The sequence below is a fragment of the Vidua chalybeata genome, chromosome 2 (assembly GCF_026979565.1).
Source record: "Vidua chalybeata isolate OUT-0048 chromosome 2, bVidCha1 merged haplotype, whole genome shotgun sequence".
Classification (NCBI taxonomy): Eukaryota; Metazoa; Chordata; class Aves; order Passeriformes; family Viduidae; genus Vidua; species Vidua chalybeata.
The window spans coordinates 108830631-108856756 of NC_071531.1; the positions used below are offsets into that span (position 1 = coordinate 108830631).

At 35.3% G+C, this 26126-nt stretch overlaps 1 protein-coding gene across 1 annotated transcript in view; it reads right to left on the bottom strand.

The window, feature by feature from the left end:
* GBE1 (1,4-alpha-glucan branching enzyme 1) overlaps positions 1–26126 on the bottom strand; it is a 138336-nt gene that overhangs the window by 68230 nt on the left and 43980 nt on the right. Inside the window, exons 4-7 of the mRNA XM_053935256.1 lie at positions 12920–13045; positions 11238–11373; positions 8594–8684; positions 7262–7471 (exon numbers count right to left, since the gene is read on the bottom strand). Of these exons, the coding sequence (XP_053791231.1) occupies positions 7262–7471; positions 8594–8684; positions 11238–11373; positions 12920–13045 (563 nt within the window). The remainder of the gene's footprint in view (positions 1–7261; positions 7472–8593; positions 8685–11237; positions 11374–12919; positions 13046–26126) is intronic.

Consider the following 26126-nt stretch of genomic DNA (forward strand, 5'->3'; position numbering starts at 1 on the left):
GTACAGTACAGTAAGACAATTAAGCCTGTTTAATTAAAAACTTTAAAAATTAAAAAGTAAAACAATTATACAGCAGCTCTTGACTGCATATACTATAAATCATATGATCATGGCTGAAACTGTTATTTTTTGCACTATTATAAATTTTTTGGATTACACTGCAGTAAGTTCCTATGTATCATCTCTTCTGTGAATGCTTTCAGTAATCATTCCTTCCAAAAAAGGCAATTTATAAACTGCAACGTCCCCATACTTGAAAGTGTTAGCTTACTGGCATTTACAATGATGACTAAAAGAGAAAACAAAAAGAAACAAGGATTTTTAGGCATGAAAGGTCTTAAATATTAAAGTTTAAATTTTATAAAGTATTTTTATACTGTCACAGTCACCATCAAAATCCAGTCTATTAGAAGCAGAGTGCTAAGGAACATAGGCAGACAATGTTTTTAAAGACAATCTTTAATCAAAATAATTACATTTATGAGGGGTGAGGGGAAGAATAAAAATCTCACTATTATGCTGCAAGCAGTGCTTCCTTAAAACAGTCATTAAGAAATAATCTTTGGCAGCCAAATGAAATTCCAATGCATATTATGCAGATCTTTAAATACAGAGCTTTCCTAAACTAATTTGGTAGAGGAAGACTGGCAGGAAATGAATTAAAATCAGCACAGCTTTATGTTTTACATAATGAAACACAACTTACATACTTGTTCTATTGTAATTACCCTAGAATCAACAATACACCAAAAAGACATCACATGACTGAGAACTTCTCTCACTGTCAACTCTCACTGCATTATCTTTAGTCTAGCTGGAATTATCGACAAAGATTCTCCCCAAAGAAAACATATTTGTGACAACCATGGCATGGCATTGGATGTCCTTACTAGTGCCTAAAAAGAGCTAGGAGAATGCCACCTGCACCTTGCCAAATCCTCAGAAGCTGCAGAAGAAAAAGCTTCAGTTCTTACACTTGGGGAAGTCAACCGGATATGATTCACTAATTATGTTCAAGCCACCCCTGCTTGCTTTTCCCTCTGCTCTTCCTGTCCTAAACTGTATCCCAAAACCTGCACAGCTTAAGCTTTTAAGAAAATCCCTCAGCTGAGAGAAAACTGAAGTCTTTAGAGTAGAACTAGACAAGATAAGAAAGGCAAAGTTACAGACAGGTTTGTTAAGAGCACTAGGATTCAAAAGGAAGAACATGGAAAGGTGCAGAACAGTGAAGAGGACAACCCAGTACCATCAAGGGTCTGTGACAAGTAGTGGCAGTCTCCTTTCTCCCAGCTGACTGACACCTGCCTGGCTGGCAGAATCTATTCAGGTATCATCTCAGAAGCAATGAGTGTCCTGGCAGCCTTTAAATCCTATCTATCCTTTATGTGCATGAAGCTTGCAGTCAAATCTTTGCACTCTAAAACGTGTGTCAATAAAGAGCCCCTCAGGTAGATGGCAAGAACACACACAACGTGTTATCTGCAGTCTGTATCTCATGCTCATGTGTCAATTTTCCTTAGGAGCATTAGTCAAGGAACCAGAATCTTTAATACTGTGGTACTCCACAGAGCATCAACTTAAATCTATTTAAAATGCTAATGGTGTAAGCAATGAAGAGTAGCAGTGAATCCATTTCATCATGAAAACTGTTACAAACCATGAGGATGCTTGCAAAGAAGGCAACAAGTCTTTACCTTCACTGATATTTAGAATTCATCACTGAGTTGAAAGAAAACAAAACCAATAGTATTCTGAACAGCTGTGTTTAGAGAATTATGAGCCCAGACAGGTACCTTTACTAACCAAATACTAAACTCTGAAAGATTTGTGTTCCAATTCATTCCATCTACTATCATCATCTCAGTGGATGATAAAGACTGGCAAAGTAGTCAGAAGAAAGAAAAACAATTTGTGTGAATAACCACTGTTTAAGGAAGAGCTAAACACCGAACTTCACAAAGGCTGCTGAAGATGTTAGAGGATAAACATGTCTTTAAAGAGTCAGATCCTGAAGTCATACAAAATCAGTGGATCTTTTCCCCTCAGAATATACAGCATAAGGTTTATGCAGGATTTAAACACTGGGTGGCAGAAAAGGCCACTGTGTCAGCATCCAAACATAGGTGGATGTTTTAGATGCAAGACAGCTCTTGAGATACCTGCCCGAGGCTGGACCACAGGACAAGGGAAAAAAGCTTCAGGTGACCCACCCCACTCTGGAGGGGCAAGGTAGGGAAGAGGCCACCTACACCAGAACAAAGACACAAGCTTCAACACCTGCCAGCTGCCAGGTTCCTGCAGCACTGACAGCAAGGTTAAAAGCAGTTTCTGAGCGATGGCAGTTTATAACACACATAAAGAAAAATTGAATTAAGAAAAAAAAAAAAAAACAAGGTACTGAGCTATAATCAGCTGTTCCACCAGCAGTTCAGAAGACTGAGCTGGAGAGAACATCTGGACTAGCAGCAGGGGACTAGCAAGTCATCTGTTGCCCTGATGTAAAACTGTGGCTCATGGGACAAAGTGTTTATTATATACACTAAACCCTACCTGTAGCATTTCAAAGCACATTTGGCATAGATGTCACTTGAAACTTCATAAAACTGATGAAGAAAAAACTTAATAGGAGATTTCTTGCATTACATGGCTTAGTTATGATTTTTAACCCCAAAAATATGGACACAGCATCCTGTCTTTAAAAAGCCTTGAAAACAGGCCACAAAAAAGGCCTAAAGGAGATGCTGGGACATCTGCTGGCCCCAAATCCTTGCAACCAATATCAACTCTTACTGATCATACTGCTGCATTCAAGAAAGCTGGACTAATTAAAATTAAAACTGCATTGTAAATCAATCACTGACTTTTGCACCAAATTCATCTCCCAGACTGTGAAATAACTTAAAATTTTGCCTAAGTGCTCATGTGAAAAGCTTCATAGTATTAAAAAACCAAAACAAATCAAACTACAACCCCCCCCAAAAAACCCCAAACAAACAACAAACAAAAAAAAATGTAAGACATCACAAGATTTCTGAATTTTAATTCTACCATTATTCCTAAAGGCTCACAATAATATATCATCATACCTACTGACATTCAGAATTGGATTAAGACAGAACAAAATCCAACAAAGTCTAATGAAAAGACAGGAAAAGCCTTAAAAGTCAAAACAATGCTCTCAGAACTCAACAAGTCTAGAAGGGTAACATCATTTACACATTCTGTTCATGTAGTGCTGTTGGAATAATCTTTACTAGGTCATATCTTGTTCTCAATTATTTTTAAAATTTTTTGCCTGATTATTATTTTAGACATATTTGCTATTTGGAAAAATGAATTTAAATTAAAACACAATCAACCACTCTAGTTGCGATCCCACCTGGTCTCCAGGGTCTACAACATCACTTCTAATGAACCTGGCAGCTGAATAACCTTTGAATATGATTTTAGGAGGAAAAAATATATATATTTTGCTTGTGCAAAATTTATTACAAGTCGAATCTTTACTTAAGACGGGAGGGGGTTTACACGTTTTCCAAGAGAGCTACCTTTAACAGGAACACAACAGAGAACATTAATTTCCTCCAAAATTAACTGTACAGTGCCAAACTAGTACCAGTCCAGAGCTTCTGACACCCCTTTTATACTAAAGCATTTCCCTGTCATGAATTCAGGGCTGGAAAAGTCACAATACTAAACAGGAACTAAAGCAAATTATATAAAAGTTTGGTTTTCAACAGAAAATGTTAAAATCAACTGCAATTCTCACTGAAGCTTTGTAATTCTGGTTTCTGGGTTGGTTGCTGAGGGAAATGGAATGGACACAGATACAGCCAGACAGGATGCAGATGATGAAGAGGAAGAGTCACCAAATTAGCACATTTGAGGGAAAAACCCCCAAAATCTAGATTTTAGAAAAACTCACAAGAATGTGCAAGAGCTATGAAAATTATTAAAGTAAAAGTTTATTTTTGGTTGATTTTTAAAGCACTGTTTATATTCTTTTATTGAAAATAGTTAAGCAAAAAATATTCTATTGGCCAGCTATCTTATCTGCAACTTCTCATTTCAATGAAATTGAGTTGTTATTCTCCTGTGACAACACCATGAACAGTATAATTTTGAAATGTTGTTCACAATTTACAGAAAAGCTCCTGCTTCATACAACACTTGTATAAATATGGATTTAAAAAAATAAAAATATGCCTTTATCTTTTTAAGTAGCACTATGGTGCAAAGATGCAGTACCCAGGCTGTCTGTTGAACAGGTTTACTATTGCTTTTCTTGGATTACTCTCTACTTACTTGAATTTTACTCAAAAATAGTATTTAAGTACACAAGGTATAGAATCTTTTTTTTTTTTTTTTTTTTAGCATGGATATGGATCTTTTGCCACATTCTATTACAGCAAATATTCACAGTCCCCTTCACAGACAACTGAATAATCTTGCAAATGCTTTGAGATAAACTTACTTACATCTTGGCTTTCAAAGAAAACGTAGACAGACTAAACTGATAAAGCAACTGTTCCTTAATCTCCCTCATGGTAGAGAATTAGTTTCTCTCAATTCCAAAGTGAATTGAGCATTCTTTGCATTTGATGTTTAAGTACCTGTAGATTTAACAGCTCTTCCCACTACAGAAGGAAAGGGATTTAGTACAAGCTCTGTACAGGATAGAAGAGTGTACTAGCTGAAGAGATTTCACTCAGCAGGCAAGCTTTTCTGTAGACCATTCAACAGACTGTGTTTGCTGTCATTTATTTTGAGCAAACTTTCAACATCTGCCAGAAACTTGAGTCTCTTTCACAGATTTTATACTTGCCTCATCCAGACTAGAGCTGCTCATCCACTGGTATGGAAATTAGCAGAATGCCAATACAGAATAAATGGGGGGAAAAAATAGCCAAACCCAACATTTTCAATTAAATGATTCTTTGAAAATGAATCAAAGTCAGTTTGATTCTTTCACAGTTTTGCTTGGAAGCTGCACACACAAAGAACAGGAGAAAAAACGTAAGCTATTTTTTAATCAGTTCTGTGAAACTTACAATGACCATAAGAGTTATATCTTTTCAGCCTTAAAACTTGACTATAATTACATAGAGAATATTTACTGTCTCAGGTATGAGGACGAAAGAATCCCTTAATGACTAGAAAAAGTTCACAGCTTCCTATGCTTGAGGGGGAAGAAAGGGTTTCCACAACCATTTGAAAAGAGAATTCCAGATTTGCTGTTGCATATCATGACCGGGTAGAAGATGGGAAATGACCTTCAAGGGACCCACAGCCATCCAGTGCAGAGCTTCACTTTCTCTGGTCTTTGCTATTCTCTAATCTCATCTCTCCACCTCACAGCTCTTTCCACCTCCCCCTTTCAGCATTCAGTCTGGAACCTCTTCCAATGCCATAGCATGAAAAGAAATCCCACAGTACAGGTACACATTACTGACCCAACCAAGCCATGGAGGCAGTTCTTCACTTCTGAAGAAATATTTAACATTGCCAAGTGAAACCTACAAAGGAGCTGGTTGTTTTTCTCATTTACAATTACCCCCAAACACTCAATACCAGCACCACTTTCTTTTCCAGCAGGAAGAACCAGAACAGAGGAAGGTCCATAACCACATTTCATTTTCTCACTAGAGACATTGTTACACTTGTCAGTTACTCATAAGCATCAAATGAAATAAAATGTGTAACACTATCATATTGACACTAAAGCTTTAAGATTATTTGAAATACAATTTATTTGAGTATGAATTTAAAGCTTAATAGGAAGGATTAAAATGCATTGCTTATAATAATTAAATCACAATTAATAATGAAATCACAAAAAATCACATCAGAAACTCCCCCTGAAATGATCCATTCAATTGTCCCAAATAACCAGTAAATAAAGAACAGCTCATCCTACTAAGTATTGAAGTGCACAAGTCAGTTTTCACACTGGTCACTTGCTTTATTTGACACTGTGAGTTCCATTAAACAGTTGGCCTATGCTATGTAACATGACTTCTGTAAAAGTGCAACATAATCATATCCATCCAGTGCATTGAAATTCAATGCAAGCAAGGGAGAAAAATAGGAAAAAACAGCAAATTGAGCCTGCAGCACAAAAACCTTAACAACTAAGAGGTTAACAAGAGATCAGAACTCTACAGTTGCTCTGCGATGAGCCACCACAGGAACATTCAAATGTAACTTTGAAAGGGTTAAAACAGAACTTTGTAATTATTAAGAAGGTCACACCAGATTATGCACCTCAAGGGGAAAATAAGAGAATTTATCCTGGAATAAGCAATCAATTATATACAGCATTTTATTAAGACATGCTTTAAGCAGATTGTGAAGTTACACAAAACTTATTGTGGAATGTTTAGAGAAACAAAGGAAAGGGAAGAATCAAGGTGGTTCAGGGATGAACAAATAGAAAAAAAGTGCAAGGAGGAGACTGAAATAAGTTGGCTGCTTGTGCCTGTTTCTCCACTTACACCACTGAAACATTCAGCGTACAACATCAATCTCCTTGCCCCCAAAACCTCAGAGAATATAATGTAAACAATATTAAGTACTAATAATCATGTGGCATTAATACATGTTTTGACACACACTATAATTATACTGGTTAATTAGGCTTGCCCCAAACTGAGTCTCTAGAAATATCTACTGAAAATGACCCCTACTCTGTATCAACTGCTGATTGACCTCCAGAAGCTTTTTGAAATGGAGTTAGTTGTTCTGGGGGAAAATTTTTCTTACATTTCAAAAACCTGACAGTATGTCAATAAATTTACAGAGCTTACAAGTTTTCATCAGCTTTTCTTACTATTTTATTTTTATATACAAACATCATCTATTATATATATGCAACATACTATATATAGCAGGAAAATATTAATATGCATAAAATACATAAAATATACAATTATATATTCCTATATAACAGATATTTAAATTGATATTTATAGAGAAATATGTTTTGAAATAAAAATAGCTACACCATTATATAATACATACAATGCACATGGTATATAACACACACATAGGTAGTCACAGATGACAGGAAAGTAATGAAATTGAAATACTATCATTTAGTGTTAGATTTTAAGGATTTAGGCAAGTAGACGAATTTAACTCCACATACTGCACTTGTTAAACAATCCAAATGACTTTACTAGTTTGGTGAGAAATGTAGTGTTAACAGAATTGCTACAAAATAATAACCACTAGCACATCTCAAGTGATGTTTTATACTCACTTTGCATAGTCAAAGAGCCTGCTGTCCCACAGCTGGTGATTGCCTCTGTATCCAGAATGGAAGAAACAAGAATCTGTACCATCAAACTGGTTGAGACCATCTTCTGAGTTTTTTGAGGCATGGCTGTGCACCACATCAAGAAGTACTGTGATGCCCATCGAGTGAGCAACGTCAATCATTTCCTTCAGGTCATCAGGAGTTCCGTACCGGCTGTGAAAACACAACGTGGCATAATCAGGACTCATGCTGGCAATGCTGAACTTTCATCATGGAAACTACATCGAAGTCAGCAAGTCTTCACCATTTACTCTACAGACGTACACAGGTTATTTTTTCAGCCTCTTAAGCAGTAGCTATTGCTTACAAGCTAACATTTGAAACCATTTTTCATTATAAGAATTCCATCATCCACACCATGCTTTGTAGAAATAGATTGTTTTATTCTTCCCTTTTTAATAATTCATCAAATTCAGTACAAAAGATGAGAGATACAACTTAAAGCTCCTATTTAATATTGAATACTTCCTTAGCTCACAAAGGACAAGAATATATTAATATTGCTGGAATAAAGTAATGCAATGATTACAAAAGTAAATGTACATCCACAAAGTCCACAAAACACACCATCTGGTGTTTTACTGCTTAGTTACTTGGTTTAGGTACTACACCATTTTCTTATTTTTAAGAGATTTTTGTCTCCTGTGCTTGACACATCTTTTTTCAACTAATTAAGTCAGTTAAAAGCTGTGTATCTAAATTTAGCCTGGTTGCCACTTGAGCTGCTCAAAGATTAAAAAAAAAAATTAAAAAAATTATGATTTCCGCATTTATCATAATTTTTTTAACAACTACCTGAATTCATTTTTCATGTACTTTCACCCTATGACTCAGTCTAAGTACAGTCTGTTACAAACCTGTAAGGGAAAGGGTTTACACAGAACACACAGAGCCATAATTTTAATCAAGTTCATTATGAACAGTATATAGTTCTGTATGTCATAAAAGAAAGCCCTACACATCCTGTTTGTTACTGCCAAGAATTCCACAACCCCAAACCCATGCATAAAGACTGCTGAAGGTGGATTACCTGGAATATACTATGGCAGCTGAAATTACAAACTTTTTGTCTGTATCCTATCCAAAGTGTTTCACAGAACAGCTGATCACTGTGCCAAACTGATTTCAAATTTAAGAGGAAGGCAGAGCAAATACCTAAGCCATTGCCTCCCATTATACACTTTCTTGCAAACACACACCTGCATGCAATACTGATTTCAGTGGATGGGAAGGAAGGGAAAAGAACAGAGAAGATGCTGGAGCACCTAAACCTACCTTGATGCTGCGAAGAAACTTGTGACTTGATAACCAAAACTGGCATAGTATGCATGTTCCATAATGGCCATCAGCTGGACACAGTTATAGCCTATAAGAGAAAAAAAAATATAACAAACAAATGCCTTAAGGATACTTAAAAGAGTTTTCAATACCTGTAACATATCCATTCCAGTCTTGTCTCATTTTAGCTGCCTCTGCCCCTAATGGTTAACACCTAAAGATTCAGTAACTTTGACAAAGCAATTCTACCGAACAGTTTATACTTACGTGATTTCCATTACAAATGAAACAGTCAATTTGTCAAGTGGTCTACACATATTCAATCTCCCAGATACAGACAGAAATAAGTGTAATTCTTATTTAATTTCAGACTATTAGTTATGCCAACCTGCATGTCCTGAACTGCTTCAACTTTTGACACTTGCAGTTAGGGTTAGTCACTGGCTACACATACTGTACATAATAGTTTGGGTTGGAAGGGAACTTAAAACATCCTCTAGTTCCCACTTCTCTGCCATGGGCAGGAACACCTTCCACTAAACCAGATTGCTCAACACCCCTTCCAGGGATGGGGCATCCATAACTTCTGAGTAACTATGCCAGTGTCTCACCAACCTCACAATAAAGAATTTCTTCCTAATGTCCAACCTAAATACACCCTCCTTCAATCTGAGGCCACCCCACCCCTGGTGTCCACTTAGACATCAAGCCATTGACTGAAATTCTGAGTGTGACCATCCTGCTAATTCCTTACCCACCAAGCGGCCCATCTGTCAGACCCACATCTCTCCATCTTAGACACAATACTGTAACTTCATGACATATTAAAACTCTTTTTTTATCCTAGCAAAATCACTTTTTCCCCAACTTTAATAGTTATTTCTTCCCTCTTTAAGAGTCTTCCAAAAAGAAAAAAACACAAGTGTAATGTGCTTTTATTCCAAGTTCACCCAAGAACCAAAGCAGTCCAGGAGGGCTGGGGGACACCCTGTGTTCTATCAACTAAGATAGTTCAGTATATTCTTAAGGAAGGGAACTCTAAAGAATAAGGTTCTACAGGCTATTAAGACTAATACAACCACCACTTCTCTGCTTGAAGACAATAGTCACTTCATTCCTTACTTTCAACAAGATGCTGTAGGATTTTTTATTCTTCCTTGTTTTTTTATAGCTGTGACATTTAAAATCAGAAGACAGTCAGTGTGAGCCCAGCAATTTGTCAGATTCATTGCTGGTTTATAATTCAGGCTTGTTGTATTTATTTTTATTTACATCATTTTTATAAATAAACAGCAACATTGCATCAAATTAATCTCATTCAATTTGCTTGCTACTTATTTTGCTATTTGTCATGCACATATTCCTACAAACAACTAATATATTAGAGTTCTCATATAGTGATGTCTTTAAGCTTGTCCTAAAAAATATGACATTCCAAAACTGAATCTAATAGACCTTACAAATATTTTAAAAATACTTAATTCCCAAAATGTTTACTTAATGTAACCAAGAAGGAACATTAGTTATAATTTCTGTATACACTAAATTTGATACTGCTTTTATTATTTGGTAGTATCAGCCTTTTCATTACATTTCTCCACAAAGAAAAAATTGTAGGCAACCAGAATGCTTTCCTAACTCTGTAAATCCTATTAACTTCCTGGGACAAATGAAATTCCTTGGCACTAAGGAGTCACAGATATATAATGTAAAATCCAAAACTGCTTTTTATTAAGGGCTTCCACAAGTGCAAACTCCCTTATCTCACCTGCAAGCTCAACTTTAGAGAAAGGCAAAAGCCACAAAACATTGACTTAACGTGTAAGGCTACAAGAAAATGTCTTCTTCAGGCAATCTGATAAATAAAATAAAATTTAAAAAATCAAACACAAACACAGCCACCATCCACAGAGGTTTTAGCTACAGATGTCATGATTATTTTAGAGCAGTGTAAAATACATATTTCATCATAAGGCAGTAAAAGACAGTAGCTTCTAACATTGTCCATTGTAGAAACAGTGCAGAAAGACACCATGGGAAAAAATAATTAAAGTGAAATTGAGGTGAACAGTTTTGCTGTGGTTCCTGACATAATGTTACCAGCTCTTTCTCCACTCCAATATACTACAAGTTCTTTTCCTGAAGAAGGTCTTTCATATTTAAAGTTTCCTTGTTCTGATACTTCTGAGCCAATCTTCAGGGATAAAAGAAGTCTAGCATGCTTATTCTGGCAAAACAAAGAATATTCAGGTATTTCTTTTGTCCTTCCTTAGAACTAAGCTTTACACTTGTAGAATGAATTAAGTATTTTCTGAAGACTGTCAAAAAAACAGGCCCTTTTTCAAGCTGAAAGCAAACCATGCCAAAAGCAAATTACCTTGCAATACTTACCTGGGCTTTAAAATCATATTTTACTTAAAAATCTGGAATGGACTTTAATTCACATACCGTATTTCAGTCTTTGTTTGTTCTCCATAGATTTCACTTGTTTATAACTTTTGCTCACCTAAGAATCTATTTTTATAATATGTGTAATTGGGAAACTAAAAAAAAAAAACCCTCTAGATACTTGACAGCTGTCTTTTCTAATGAGCGCAGGAACATAAAATTTACATCTCCAAGTATTTCTGGTATTACTTACCAAGATCCTTTATTCTAGGTAGTACATTGTATGTGAAGTTTTTATAAGAAGCTACTTTGCCTTCTGGGGAAGCAATTCCCACATGAGATTCATAGATTCTTAGGCTTTTTAATCTCTTGGGAGAGGGATTCTTATGCTATAAGAAAAAAAGAGTTGTCATTAGGAACAGCTTAGGAGTGTCATCATAATCACATGATTTGCACAAGATGAAAAACAATTTAAGGTTTATTTTGTTTTTTTGTCTAAGAGCATTCCAAACATTTCAGAAACAACTGACCATTTTAAACTGTTAAAGCAAATGTCTGTTTGAAATTAACGTCCTTCACGAACAAGAAACTGAATCATGATATTCATGATTCAACACTTTTCTTACACTCTTTTTAAATTACACTTCAGTGTTCAAACTGATCGTAGCCACTCCACTTGATATCCTTCTGAATCATTATGAAGCTTGTTTGAAAATAGAGAGAAAATAATAAGATAGGTTCCTATTTTTTAAGCACACCTGCTTTTTGCAGGTACATGAAATCGCTGCCTTCTCTTAACTGAAATTTATAAATACTTTATTCCTAAAAAACACAGTTTCGCAGCACAGAATCACCTATATTGTAATTATTTAGGATTAAAGTATAATTTAAAAATCCCAAGTCTGGAGATCAGTACACAGCATTTCTAGATGGGTGAAAATATTTGAAGAATTCAGAGGCCATTTAAACTAATTAACCATTTCCACTGGACTCCTCTACTAGTCATAAAAGGACTTTTTGTTTTTTTTCAGTAAGGCCTTGTTTGCACCCAAAAGTTCAAGCCTCTTTTTCACTCCCATTTCTTTTCTTGATGACATTGAGATGTCACACAGCATCATATACAGAGTAGGCCACTAAACTGATAGACTACAGACTTTAACAAGAGTTAATGTACATTATGTTATCTATTTTTAAAGAAAATATTTTCCATGCCAGTAACCTTTTCTCTCTCAAGCAGTAGCTTCGTAATTTGAGGTGAATGCAAAAATTTAACTCAAAATAGAGGTTACAGCATCTCTAATCTAAGCCACTGCATACCATTTTTCAAGGAAAACATGAAAAAGTTTAATATGAAACAACATCACTCAGACATTGTGAAGTTTCCAAATGCTTTCCTAGGGGATTTTTCATATATCATGATAAGAGCTCTCTCCCTTACAGCAGCGCATGAGAAGAAAAAGGGCTTTAAACTCAATAACAGGATTTTCCTAAAACAAAGAAACCAGGACTTGACTGGAGTGTGGGCATGTTATTTTGGAAGTTTTTTCTGACTTCATGGAATATTAACCTAGTGTTGAGTACTGAACATTGCATTTGCAGATAACAAATCCTTAAATCCAGTACTGATAATTCCCTGTTCTGCCCCCTACCAGGAACAGCCATCTTGTCCCAGAAGATCTGTCAATCTTGCCTAACAGGTGGCAAAACAAGTTTAAAATACCACATTAATAACTATTTTTTATATATTCTACAGGAGGCTGAAAAAGAAGCTCAAAAACATCCATCATTAAAGTCATTTATTTCTGTCAAAGCCATGAATAAAAGCCCTTCATCTCTCAGCTGTTTTAACTAGTTTGCAATCTCCTTTTATTTTCTTCCAAACAGGGATACAAAGATAACATGATACACCTCTTGAAAATTATATTGAAGCCTTACTATATATGACTGTGGTGGATTCCAGTGAACCCAATCATAATTCACTTTGTCTTCATCACGGACCACATATCTTGCCCAGGGTGAAATACGATAGAGGAGGGCGCCGTTCTGAGCACGAATCACCACCTATAAAATAACACAACATATGCAGGCAGTCACTTATAACTCACAGAACGCCTTCTATGCAAGCCACTGCACAGAATGAAATAGTAGACTACACAGAAATTTAATTTAAAGAACGCACAAATACACAATGCAAATCAAGAGAAGGAAGAACGACCCTGCCTGCAGGGATGATTTGCAAAGGGACAGTAAACCAGACATGTCAGACAGGAGTGATGTTCAACAGCAAGAGCTGAAAGGTGAGAATATACATAAGCTTTATATAAGTAATGGAAGAAGAAGCTTTCTCAAATGGATTTCTGTTAGGTTCCCTAATTACCCCTGTCATTGCTATTTCCTTTCCATGTTCTTATAAATTTAAATAGACATGCAGTATAATGTCATTAGAATGAGAACTATGATTTAACTTGGCAAAAAAAAAAAAACAATCTAGTCAAGCAATTTTAATATCATAATTCCATCTTCTTTTCCATGCTCTGTGACAACAACAATGTCACATAGCCTGGAACCACAGATAACATGAGAAGCACATGACGATTTTTGGGTCAAGGCAAAGAAAAAGTTCCACTTCTCTCACATCCTCCCATCCCATCCCATCCCACCTCCCCTCTCCTCAGCACAGAAGGAACAGCACTGCTCTGGTTTTGCTTGGTATCTTGGCTGCCACTAAAACAGTAACACAGATGGTTTGCAAATTTAAAACCTAGAATTGTACAAGCAAGTAAAGGCAAAGAATTCTTAACTCTGCTTTTTATAAGAAAGTGATGACTGAGACTTTTTAGTTTGATTGTTGGTTTTATGGGGCTTTTTTTTTTCTTTTTTTTTTTTTTTTGCTAAGACAAACTATGATATTATAAGCTTCAAATGAAAAGGGAAAGGGGTTGAGTTTTTTTCCACTTCTTTTTTTTTTTTTTTGTTAAAAAAGTAACTTGTCTTTGCTTTCAATTCTGGAAGATGAAATTTTCAAACAGTTGCCTTTTCACCTCTGGCAATGTTTTTTTGTTGTTTTGATAGATTATCTGTATCCTTAACCAAATCATGGAAGAAGGCAGGATCACAAAATCATGTTTCATTGAAAGGGACCTTTTAAAGGTCATCTAGACCAACAAAGAGGAAAATACGTACATGCAGACGGTTAATGGAAGTTGATAGAATAAGGCAAGTATGATTGCTGTGCCTCAGTACGTAGTATTGTAACTACAACAATTCAAAATAGGTTTTATATAATGGAGTAATTCATACCAAAAACCTCACCAGAAAAAAAGCTGAGAAAGATATTGCAAACACTGTAAAGCTGCATGGGAAATTTCTTCTGTTAGCTGTGCTAGCAAAGCTGACCCAAAGAGTATTTCTGCAAATTCTATCAACACTGTGAAGATCCTCCTTGCAGATAGCACTGACAATTTGCAAATTATTCTTAAAATAATAAAAGTTATCTCCTCTCTCTAATATCACACTTCTGACGGTGCTGTTGCTTCTTTTATTATTTTGTCCCAATTTAGCCATCACAGAAATAAGATGATTACTGCATATAATAACCTACTCATCTTGGCATTCCTTTTTTCTAATATTTTAGCATAATTCATACTAGACAGGCTTATGAAGGGTAGGCACATTTAAGAAATGTGAAGTAATTAATCTACATTCAGAAAATTAATTAGCTGTAGTATTAGTTTAATCCAAAAATTATACTGGAGGGGGGGAAATAAATTTCTTAATTATGATATATTAATCCAGTCACGTACTGTCTTTAATTATAGCCATTATGCAATGAAAAAGTTAGGCAAAAGGAAAAAAAAAGAGATATCAGAAAACCATTTAAATGACCAACCATCGGTTATTTCACTTTTTCAGCTTATACTTCTACAGTTATACTGCACAACCAATCTCTGTATCCCATCCTTCTGACAAATATAAGAAATTCTATTGTTCTGTAGTCACTTAAATTTACCTTATTTTCCCTCATTTGTGAGACACCAGTGCATTTGTTTTCCCATTTATTCAGAAGTCATTTTGTTCAAGTGCTAGTTTTGCATTTATTCAAAACACCTACAAAGCCAAACTTAAGGGTCACACTTTTCAGGAATTGAGAAACTTACAGGAAGTCATAGAAGTTACTAGCAACCTTCACAGACAAAATTTTAATAGCTAAAACTAAACTTCCCAGAAATACATACATTTATTTGTCATATATTATGATAGTAATAATATAGAGTCATAAAGAAGTGATGGAAATCTACAATTCTAAGGGTTGGGTTTACCCTTAAACAGTCTTAAAAATTTAGAGTCTGCTCTATTTTAAGGCTCAAAATCTAAATTTTTGGGTTCGTTCATTTTAAAACTTTGCTTTCAGTTCTATTAAACAAACATATAAGAAAATTCCCATGCTCAAAAGTTATCACAATCACAAGGTTGGAAGAGACCTTTAAGATCATAGAGTCCAACCCAAGATATATTTATCCAACAATAGAAGTAATTAAATTTAACCATGCAAATATCAGAAAAATCTCAAAAAAAGTGGGGAAGCACTTATTTTAAACAAGTAATCATAACATTTATTTGTTGCTTTCTTTACAGTATAGGTGGTCTTAAGAAAAACTTTTCAAATATATCGAGCCACATCTATAGATTAATCTCACCCCTACAGTAGAAACCTCAGGTTTCCTCATTCGTTGCTGTAATTTTTTGAGTATCATGGGCTGTGCACAGAGAAAGCAGAGTCAAGCAAAACAATTACACCACCAGAGCTGGTAAAGTTGAATCCTTTCCTTCTCTGGTTTGCAAAAACAAAATCAACACAGCATCCTTACAGATCTATCAAGTGTTCCCTGGCAATTTCAATTCTTTGTAGTTATGCTTGTTTAATACTTTTCTTAATTTTATGTGAATACCATTTACAGAGTCTCTCCTAGGCTTAACTATCAAGCTCTATACTCAATCATCTTATTCCTCTCTCCTGATATTGCATAAATTTTATTGATAAAGTTAGAAATAAAAATTCCAAAAAATGTTTTCTGAAGTTTCTTGAGAAAGAACTCTCATGCTTAGCTGAAGCATGAGCACAGGAACTGGAAAAAAACTGAATGGCACCACAAAAGAAATAGTAGTTCAGTCCAAGACTGACAAAAATAACTCTAATGCAAACAGTCTGACAGCTTTAATTCCCATATTTGCTTTGCTATTTCTTGCAACAACTACATAAAAGTAAAAAAATAAAATAATAATAATAATAATATAATAAAAGGAGTTAAATTATAAAGCATACATAAAACAAAGGCAGGTGAAAACTCTTGCTCCACTCATCCCAAATTATGGCTTGTGGTCCCTTCTCTGCAGTGTCCAGATATAAAAATTAGCTGCTGTGTATACTCCAAATGTGCTGTTACAGATTTTACATGCATAAAGAATACTGAATATAGTCATTATACAGCACTTTGGACAGAGTACCTATAAATAAGTTTAACAGATACTGTACTTTTCCTCCAAATTAGTTTGAAATGAGTAAAAACAAATTCATAAAAGTTGCAGCCTAACCAGCTACTACTTAGTTCATCAAGACTTTATAGCTAACTTTACATTTTTTAATTAACTCAAAAAATTGTTCTCTAAAGAACATATATAAAACCATGATGTTCAATTAATTAGGCTTTTCCAAAGTGGCCTTGGATTTACCTACTTCATTTTTTTACAAGGCATGTCCCTGATCACCCCTCAATGGATATGAGGAGGCACATCCCACCATTTGATATAAAAACTACAGCCCCCACTAAATAAAGCTTTTAAAATGCATACTGCTATAGCATGAAACACATGCCAAGTGAAGCAAGCAAACTGACAAAAGCCTAGCCCCTCCTCACAAGCAACCTGTTTTATAGTTTATACTTAAGTGAAAGAAAATCTAAAGTAAAACTAACCCCTGTATTTTTGATCCTATTATTACAGAAAACACTCCTACAAGAGGACAAGTGCAGGGGAAAAAAGGAAATCCAAATTTCTGACACAAACTAATACATCCTCCCCAATTAGTTAAAAAACAGCAAAAAACTGTTTAAGAAGAAACTGGTATCTCAAAAGAGTTACATTTACACTGCACAAATTTAGACAGAATGAAACAAATACAAAATAACAGATGTAAAGAACTTGCCACGATCTACATTAACCACCTCTTTGTGTGAAATATGAGATAAAGTAATATATTATTAACTTGTGTAGTATGAAGACAACATCAAGATTTTTTTTTTGTGTCTGTGTGCTGAGAGGGAAGTATCTTCAAACAGCAAGCCTGTTTAGAACGCTGTTAAAAAGAGGTTTTCTTCCCCTGTTTCCAGAGTCTCTGTGATGGCTTTCCCATTGGAAACTTCTAACACAAGAATGTAGAAAATTCAAATTAAGTCATACTGAATTTGCCTACATCAACTTTAAAAATAGCTCACCTAAATAGTTTAGGGTTTTTCCCCACCTCCCCTAGTGGTAAGCATTCAAAATCCTTGATGCGACCTTTGAATGTCACATGATTCTGGCTTCCAAGTGAGATATAAATACATGTAAATAAATGGTCTCACAGAAATAAGTGTCAGGAAGACAGAATGAAAACATCCTTCAAACCTGACATTAAAAAGACAATTTGCTCTAAAAATGGACATGACACAGACACACAATTTATATAAGTACAACTGCAAAACAACAGAAGTGAAGACCTCAACCTATGCTGTACATCTTTTGTATGCAAAGGTTAAAAATTTATGTTTGGTATTCATTTTCTATTATAGGGATGTTGGGTGTATTTTCAAAGTTTCTGTCTGAAGCATATAGCATCTTGAAGTTTAGCATCCCAAAACACTGTAATAAGTGCTCTGGATTTCACAGATGAGTACATCCAACACAGAAAAAACACAACCTTAAACCTGAGTTTTATGGCATCAGTGCTAGTAAGTGATTAATTTTGAAAAACTTTCAGACCTAAATAAAAACAAATGTATGGCTGTAGTCAGAGAAAACATCACTAACCAGGCTGGCTTTAAAGGTATGTAAAAACTGGTGTGCAGAAGTTCATTCCTATTTTCCAAATGGTGGACTGCTGGAAGACAAAGCAGGACCTAAACCTCACAATAACATTAGTACCAAAGTGACAACGTGGTCCATGCCCGTCCACTAGAGGATAGGAAATTCATGGAATGGGGAGTAGGTTGTAGGATAAAACTAAATATAGGGGTTATGAGTCTGTTTGATGATGTTTGAAACTCTCAAAAGCAGTTTATTACAGTTAAGGGGAAACCATCACTCTGAGGTCAGCTCAGTACCATAAAGAAAATGCAATAACACATAGGAGCAATTCAGAAGCTGAAATAGGTCTCATTTAATGTAATGATGCTGCCAATGCAGGACAAGTGAGATTGAAAGGCCTTGATTTTTCAGGCATTTGAGACTCTTGGGTATCCCATTATTCTGCCTTTCCAAAATAACACAGGCCTTTTCTATCACCCACAGTACATTCAGCAATTCTTTCTGGATGTCTTGGGGCATTTAAAGGAAAACTCTGTGCTTACATTCAGGCAATTTTCAACTTACTGTGACTCAGGGAAATCTGCTGGCTATTTATGAACAGACACCACACATTTTTTTCTTTGACAATCTATAATGATAAAAAGTATGAAAGGTTCACAACAAATTTAAAAGCTTTGACACAAATACAAATTCAGATAAAAAGTAAATCCATGTGTAAAAATGGAGCTTAATGTGGCTGTGCTATTGTTATGACAGTTTGTGGCCTGTTACTGCAGAGTTTTGTCTATCACATTTAAAATTCATATCTGCTTATGAATATCCCTTTTTTCTTTGTGTTTGCCTACCTTCATCTTTTCTTCACATCAGCTACATTTGGCTACCCCAACTCCCAGTGTACACGAAGATGTACTCAGAACAGTGTGAGAGAATAATTCCAGACAGTTGCAGAAGATCAGACAACTACTCTGGTCAGCAACCACTCCTTTAGCTTTCATTTCCTGCACCTAATCTATACATGAGAATTTAATTTAATTATTATGTGCTCCCATAAGGTGTCTGCCTCTGCTTCCACTAATTAGGAGACAAGCTCAAACATTAGCAACAAAAAGCCATGCTGTCATTCCTTATTTTTCAGATATTTATTTTGATTTAAAAGTATAATCTTCTGGACAAGTTCTTTAAATATATATATATATATATATATATATATATATATATAAAGAATTTAGACATATTTCTGCTGTTTGAGAAATTTGTTATATAGTGCTTTATCATTTATACTCCAGCTGAGGAAATGAAAATAATAAAATGATAACTAAACTGATGAATACATGCAAGCCAATAAATTGCTCTGAAACACTGTATTATTATTTCATTACTTTAATAGCTTGAAAACACTTAGAATGATTCTTGGTATATGTGGCTTTTAATACAAAGATGAAATTAAATTGGCCATCAAACCAACAATAGCTAATAAAATGAGAGAGTGGACTAGCTTCAATATAAATATGGAAATGACAGTGTCTTGTTATATAAGGGCAATAAGCTATTATTTCAGTATTTTACAATCTACAGTATTTCATTAGCTTCAGATCTATTCATTTCTGACATAAAATTATCCAAATATAAAAGCCAAAGGAATACAGGTGGAAACATACCTCATCTCAATAACATGCATCTGACTTAAAAGCAAATTCAATACAAAACATAAAACATGGGCAGGATAACTTCTTAAAGATTCCCTAGAACGTTTATATTAGATGCTGTGATAACAAGGTTTTTCTAATTCATGAAATTTATTAGAAATTTAGCATCAAAGTATTTCCCTCCCTCAGTTGTTCTAAAAGTACATGAAAATGGAAAGCAACTGCTTGAATACCAAGAGTTTTTTAGTATAATATAAACTGTAGAAAATAAATTTACATTTTTACTTTTGCTGTAGATAAATAGGGTAACCAAGAAATAGCACTACAAATGTACAAGAATACAAAAGAATCCGACCCAATACATTTTGGACACATTGCTGCTGTAAGAAAACCTGGTCTTAGATTTTATTTCATAAATGCTGTTGAGTTTCAAAAACAGGTCCTGCATTCAAGACAATCCAATCCTATTACAATTCAACCCTACTATTCTCTTTTTTCTTAAGTTGTACAACCTTTTCTTAGCTCCCTCAAGTTGCTCCAGAAACAGGATCATAGAGTTGTTTAGGTTGGAAAAGACCATGGAGTCTTTACTGAGCTGGCCCAGTATTGTGCTCACCACTAAACCATGTCCCCAAGTGCCATATCCATGTGTTTTCTTGAAAACTTCTGAGGATGGCAACTCCATGACTTCCCTGTTCCTGCATGATCACTCTTTCCTAATATCCAATCTACACAAGTGGAGGAAATTTCCTCTTTGTCCTGTCACTTGTCACCTGGGAGAAGAGACCCACTCGCACCGTGCTGCAATCCATCAGCTGAAAGTACTTCTCCCTGTGCACTCCTGTCCTACTCATCCTCAAAAATAATCCATCCTGACATTATTTTAGCACCCAGGATAGAACACATGGCTCTGATGATCTTTTGCCAGTGGGCAATGTAAACTGAGGCCATTTGCAACAGCAAATAAAATCACATCACCCCCTCACGAACACAGAGGAAACCAGAGAGTAACTCCTCTCTTTCGACAGCTCAGCACTGGTTTGTGAGAGAAGCACTGGAATCTAGAGGCAGTACTTTGCTATTACTTTGTAAGTACTTTGGTTCTTAATGCATAGGACCACAGCAGAACACTTCCTGATAACACAGTGCAACCTGCTGCAGAGCCCAGAAGTGGAATCTAGAGTTTCTTGTCTGAAAGTTCACTTTAAAGCAGCTTTAGATAAAAATACAGACGCCTGATAAAAATCTGGGATCGAACAGCATGGTAAAGAGCATTATTCCGTAATTGTCTCACTTTACCTGACAGATTTTTAGAGGCCAGATAATTTTTTATCTTTAATAGCCTCAGAAATAGAAGGCAAGAAATGAAGAAGCAAACACAGCTTCTGCTCTTCTTGCTCCTGCACAGCCCTATAACAAAGCTCAGGAGAGGCAGCAAAGTAGTAGATGAATTGGAAGCTCTTCAACACTTCAGCTGCCCCAGCTCAGGAGTACCTTCCCAAATGAACCTTCACCCAAACTGGAGGGGCAAGAAGCACAGAAAATGGGAGATCTTTCCAGAACTCAACTTCCCCTGAAAAACTTTACCATACTCTATTCATACTGCTCCAAATAACCAAGAAATCGAGTCTATCTGTCAAGGTGCTGGTAGACTGAAGTTATTTCCTTACAGTGAATTGATCATAAACCTTGAAATGAAATTTTGGAAAGAATGGACAGCATGTTGCTTCTTCCAGGCTGCTCTCCTTCCTAAATTGCAAATTGGTTACACTGGAAAGAAAAAGTAATAGAACACAGGTCACATTATTCCTTCCTCCAAGCTTTTATTTTCCTGATCAATTTATGATTACTATCAAAACTGAGTCAAATGATACAAACCAGTTGTCTGGTTTGCTCTTTTCCTTCCTAACTATTTTCTGAAAAAAAAAAACCTGATAAGAGACAAGCATTAATATCAAATATTGAAAAAATATTCCTTAGTTTTCAGACATAATAGTACTTTTTAGATGGTTACATGCTTAACAAAGTTCTGCAGACAAATCTGCATTCAAAAATCATTGAGGAGAGATTTATTTGCTCTGTAAATATATAATGACATCAGTTATTGCAATCTAAACGTATGGATATTAAATATTTGTTCACAATTACCCCTTTTTTCCCCTTCCCTTCTCCCTCAAGGAAAGAAAATAAAGTAAGACTAAAATACAATCAAGACATAAAAGAGGCAAAAGCCTATATTCTAAGCCAAGTCATGAAGTTATGCCTTGATTTTCCAAAAGAGGGAGATGCAGCTCCATTTGTGATTTAAGTATTTCAATTGCATTGCACAGCTTCTGAATATCTTTAACTAGTTTACTAGATCAGGTTAAAAAGAAAAGCTTTGGCTCCCTTTTCTGCTTTTGTGCTTCTCTTAGAAAACTAAGAAAAACTAGTAGTAACAAAAAATACTGTATTATCTATTTGAATAAAAAAGTAATTCAAAATATAGAGCCAGTAGCCTAGTATTATAAAGTATCTATGCAGATAAAAAATACCATAGGAAAATCAACCTGTCAAAATCCAGGAAACCTTCAGAGAGGTGTTAAAAATTAAAGCAACATCACACAGAAATGCTCCCAATTGATTTTAACAGTCAAGTGTATAGAAAATGCTTCACTTAATCATCCAAGTACATGGATTTATAGCTGTTACCCACACAGGGGCAGCATTATTAGGTATGAGGGACAGCCAGTTTATTTTCACAAAGGGAAAATACGCATCTGTGCTGAGGGAAAGCATTAAAACTTTTCTTTCAGTCTAGAATCCTGATTTTAAAAACCTTTACAAAAATAATAAACCAAAGGAAAACTGGAATCTGTAAAACATACAGCTGAAAAAAATATTTTCACTCCCTATGACTTAATCAGAAACAAGTTACTATAAGAACAGTAATGAAGCTTAAAGACTATAAAATTTGTATGCATAATATAGAAGCATTGTTGTATGTATTCTGCTAGTCTCTTAGTTAAGAGCCTTGGGGTTCAACAGCATGGTTTGAAAAGCAACCATAATAATAAAGCACATTACACATACAGTAAGTGTAACTTCTTACAGTTGTTTCAAGCCATGTCAAGTAGAAAAGAAGCTGATGAAGTATATAATATGGGCACACAAGCATTAAGTATTACTTATCCTCAACTACCAAGCATTTGTATCAAGGACAACTGCTGCAGAATGCACCTTGCAATTGGGTAGCTGTGCCACACTGCAGAGAATCTCAGGAGCTTTCCCTAGAAAGTGATCCTATCCTCCAAACAACAACAATTCCCATGGGAATCACAGCCATGCTTATATATTCTTAATAGGGACTCTCAAATTCTGTTTTAAGACCTCTTCTTCTTTAAGATGTCTCCCTCTTTTCCTCAAGGAAAAATAAAAATCACATTTTGCTTAAATGTACATCTAATAGTAATTGAAACAATTAGTCTTCTGCATGGATAAACTAAAAGCAAAATATCTTAGAGTATTTTTAAATTCCCCTACCAGAGAATTATGCAATCTTCAAGTCACAGGAGAACGAAGCCTGCCAAAATAACTGAACAAGAAAATATTCTAAAGAATTGAACTCAGTCTGCAACAAAGGCTCCAAAGAACTACAGTCTACTGCATTACAATGGCTCATCGGTGCTACAACTTCTCCTGTGAGTCCATGAGGAGTTGCACATTGTTTACTAAACCCAAACATGCAATGCCAAGAGACCACTTACCTCCCAATGAGATAACGACTCTTCCTGCTGGCAAACCTCATCTGTAACCCAAAGAAGTCTACAATAACTTGCTGAAGGGTCATGGCTCACAATCACACAGTGAAACATGAAAGGTACTGCCACAGAATTAATGTTCTACTTCCCGTCAGCATCACTTACACCCAGAAATGCATATGGTACCTGACTTAAGTCCTGTTTAGTAACTTCAAAATCCCAGGAATACAAGCGTGTTTCTTCTTCCACACAGGGTATGTACCATGATGCTGAAGAACACTTGTTTCATTCACTGTTCAAATTTGCAAACTTGATGATTGTTTTTTGGGTTGGGTTTTTTTTGTTGTTTTTTTTTTTTTTTTTTTTAATATCTTACTGACTATTTAAGACATGACATTCAAGTGATACAGAACTTGGCAGACTGAGCAAGGATGTTCCCTCTTCCCTCAGGCTAAGGTAAAAATCAGAATAATCAGAAGTGTTTCTATATGTACATGTAAGGAAATAGCAAACATTTCTTCAGGAAGGTTTCCACTGAAATCAAGTTTAGTACCTCTGCTCAGGGTACCCAAGACTCCCTTTGTAAAAGCCATCTGACTGCACATAACCTATCTCATAATGACAACAATTTCCCTAGGAAGGTGTTGGATTCTCCAGCATTGGACACATAAGGGTGGTGGGGTGCTGGGCCATCGTGACCAGGCCATGCTTTTCTCAAGAATGACTGGACCAGAGGATCCTTGAGGTCCCTTCCAACCAGGTATTCTTTTTTCTATTTACATCTTACAACCCTGAACGTCCACCACATCTCTAACATTTCTGTCCCTAGAATCCTAGCCACCAGCCTGCCATTATCAATAGATTTCCTGAGATTTCACATTCTCATTATAAACATGTTTTTGACTGCAGACTGCTTGAAGTGCATGAGACCTGAACTCCACACCAGTCTGGCACTGCTGCCACACCTCCTGATCAGTAGGGTCAGCTGCAACACCATCTATTTCATTGGTGACAGCAATTACACTTGATGAATTTTACTAGCAGTAGTCCCCTGACACAGATTAACCTACCTGCTCACCATATTTGATTCCTTTTCAAGATGCACAAGTTTAACACAGAGCATGCAGATCTACTAGGAAGTAGATCTGCATGCTCTGTGGCATAGGATAGAGTGGTAAAACTGTAAGGATTAAGTTTTAGATCTATTCTTCACAACTAGCTTTCCTCTACCCAGCACCTCATGAATACAAATGTCCTTCAGGTACTTTCAGTAATGATTAATAAACTGTTAACATTCTGACTCAATGTAGTTCTTTCCTTTGCACACTTCAGTATTAAAAAGGGCAATGCATTTGGACTGGAAAACTATTAAAACCAATCACAGTGATCTTTTAAAGCATTTTGTACAAATTGATGAAAGAACTGTGTTGTTCATGCCTGCCTCAATCTTGTGCTGGCCTTGGCACCTACAACTCCTGTTCAGCAACCACTGAAACCACTCAAACATGCAAGAGTATCAGTAGAAAAATATTGTGTTAACAAGTGCACAAGTTACCAAATCTAATCACCTCATTACAGTACAAGATACTCCCTCAAAAAACTATAAATGTCACCATTTAAATACATAGAATATATACACACACACAGATGTGTGAAGAAGAAAAGGATACAGATTTAACAAATAATGGAATGCAGAGTTTTTAAAAAAGTTTCCACCACTTCCTGAGGTGTTCTTTCCAGGAAAAATACATTAACTACATTTCATGAATATTCAAGTGATATTTAGTTGCATATATAGAGTTGTGCACCTACCCAGCACATTGTTAGCTAAAGTGTCAGATGAGTTTATTAGACTAAAAAAATTATTGTTCTGGAAATAATTTCATAAATCACATATCTATTGTCATTATTAGAAAATTGAACAATCACTTCTATTATAATATATCCTCTCCAGCTCACAAAAGAAAATTTAGTGGTTCTGCTACACAGATTCTTTTCCTAGTTAATGTTACAGGGCAGCAGGCAGCTCTATCATAATTGCCCATATTTTTCAAGTACTGATCTTGCCATTTTTTCTTATTCAGCTGTATGAAAATATTTCAGAATTTGACCATGAATTTGGAAATTATTTTTAACTAGGTTTAAATTCTTAAAGGATTCAATTTGTCAATTGTTTTCCATTTTCTTTGTTGTTCTTTGGCATTCCTGTAAATAATATTAAGCAAGTTCCCCAGTGCAGATACTAAAATCTCAATTTTTACCAATAGTATCCCTAAACTCCACTGACACTATTTCAAAATCAGGATCTTGCCAACTACAATTGAAAACTTAATTTACAGGTACATTTACATAGTTGTAAAAATAATTTATAAATAAACCGTAAAAGGACAACATGTAACACTGATTAAATTCCTGCATTAATACGACCACACACAATAAGATTTGTTATAAAAGTTTATCCATGATATTTTTTTAAAAGCTTGCTATGTCCTGTAAAAAGTTAGTTAAGAATACAAAACTGAAGGAAAAAAAAACCAGTCATTTTCCACCAAAAAAGGCAAGTACTTACTTGCACCCCAACTGCTACCACTGCAGAATGACAAACATGCTGATGTTTAAGGAAAACATCTTTCAAGCTACCTCATTAGAAATAATGAGAGGTAAAAAGGCTTCTTTTATTAAAAGATAATGTTT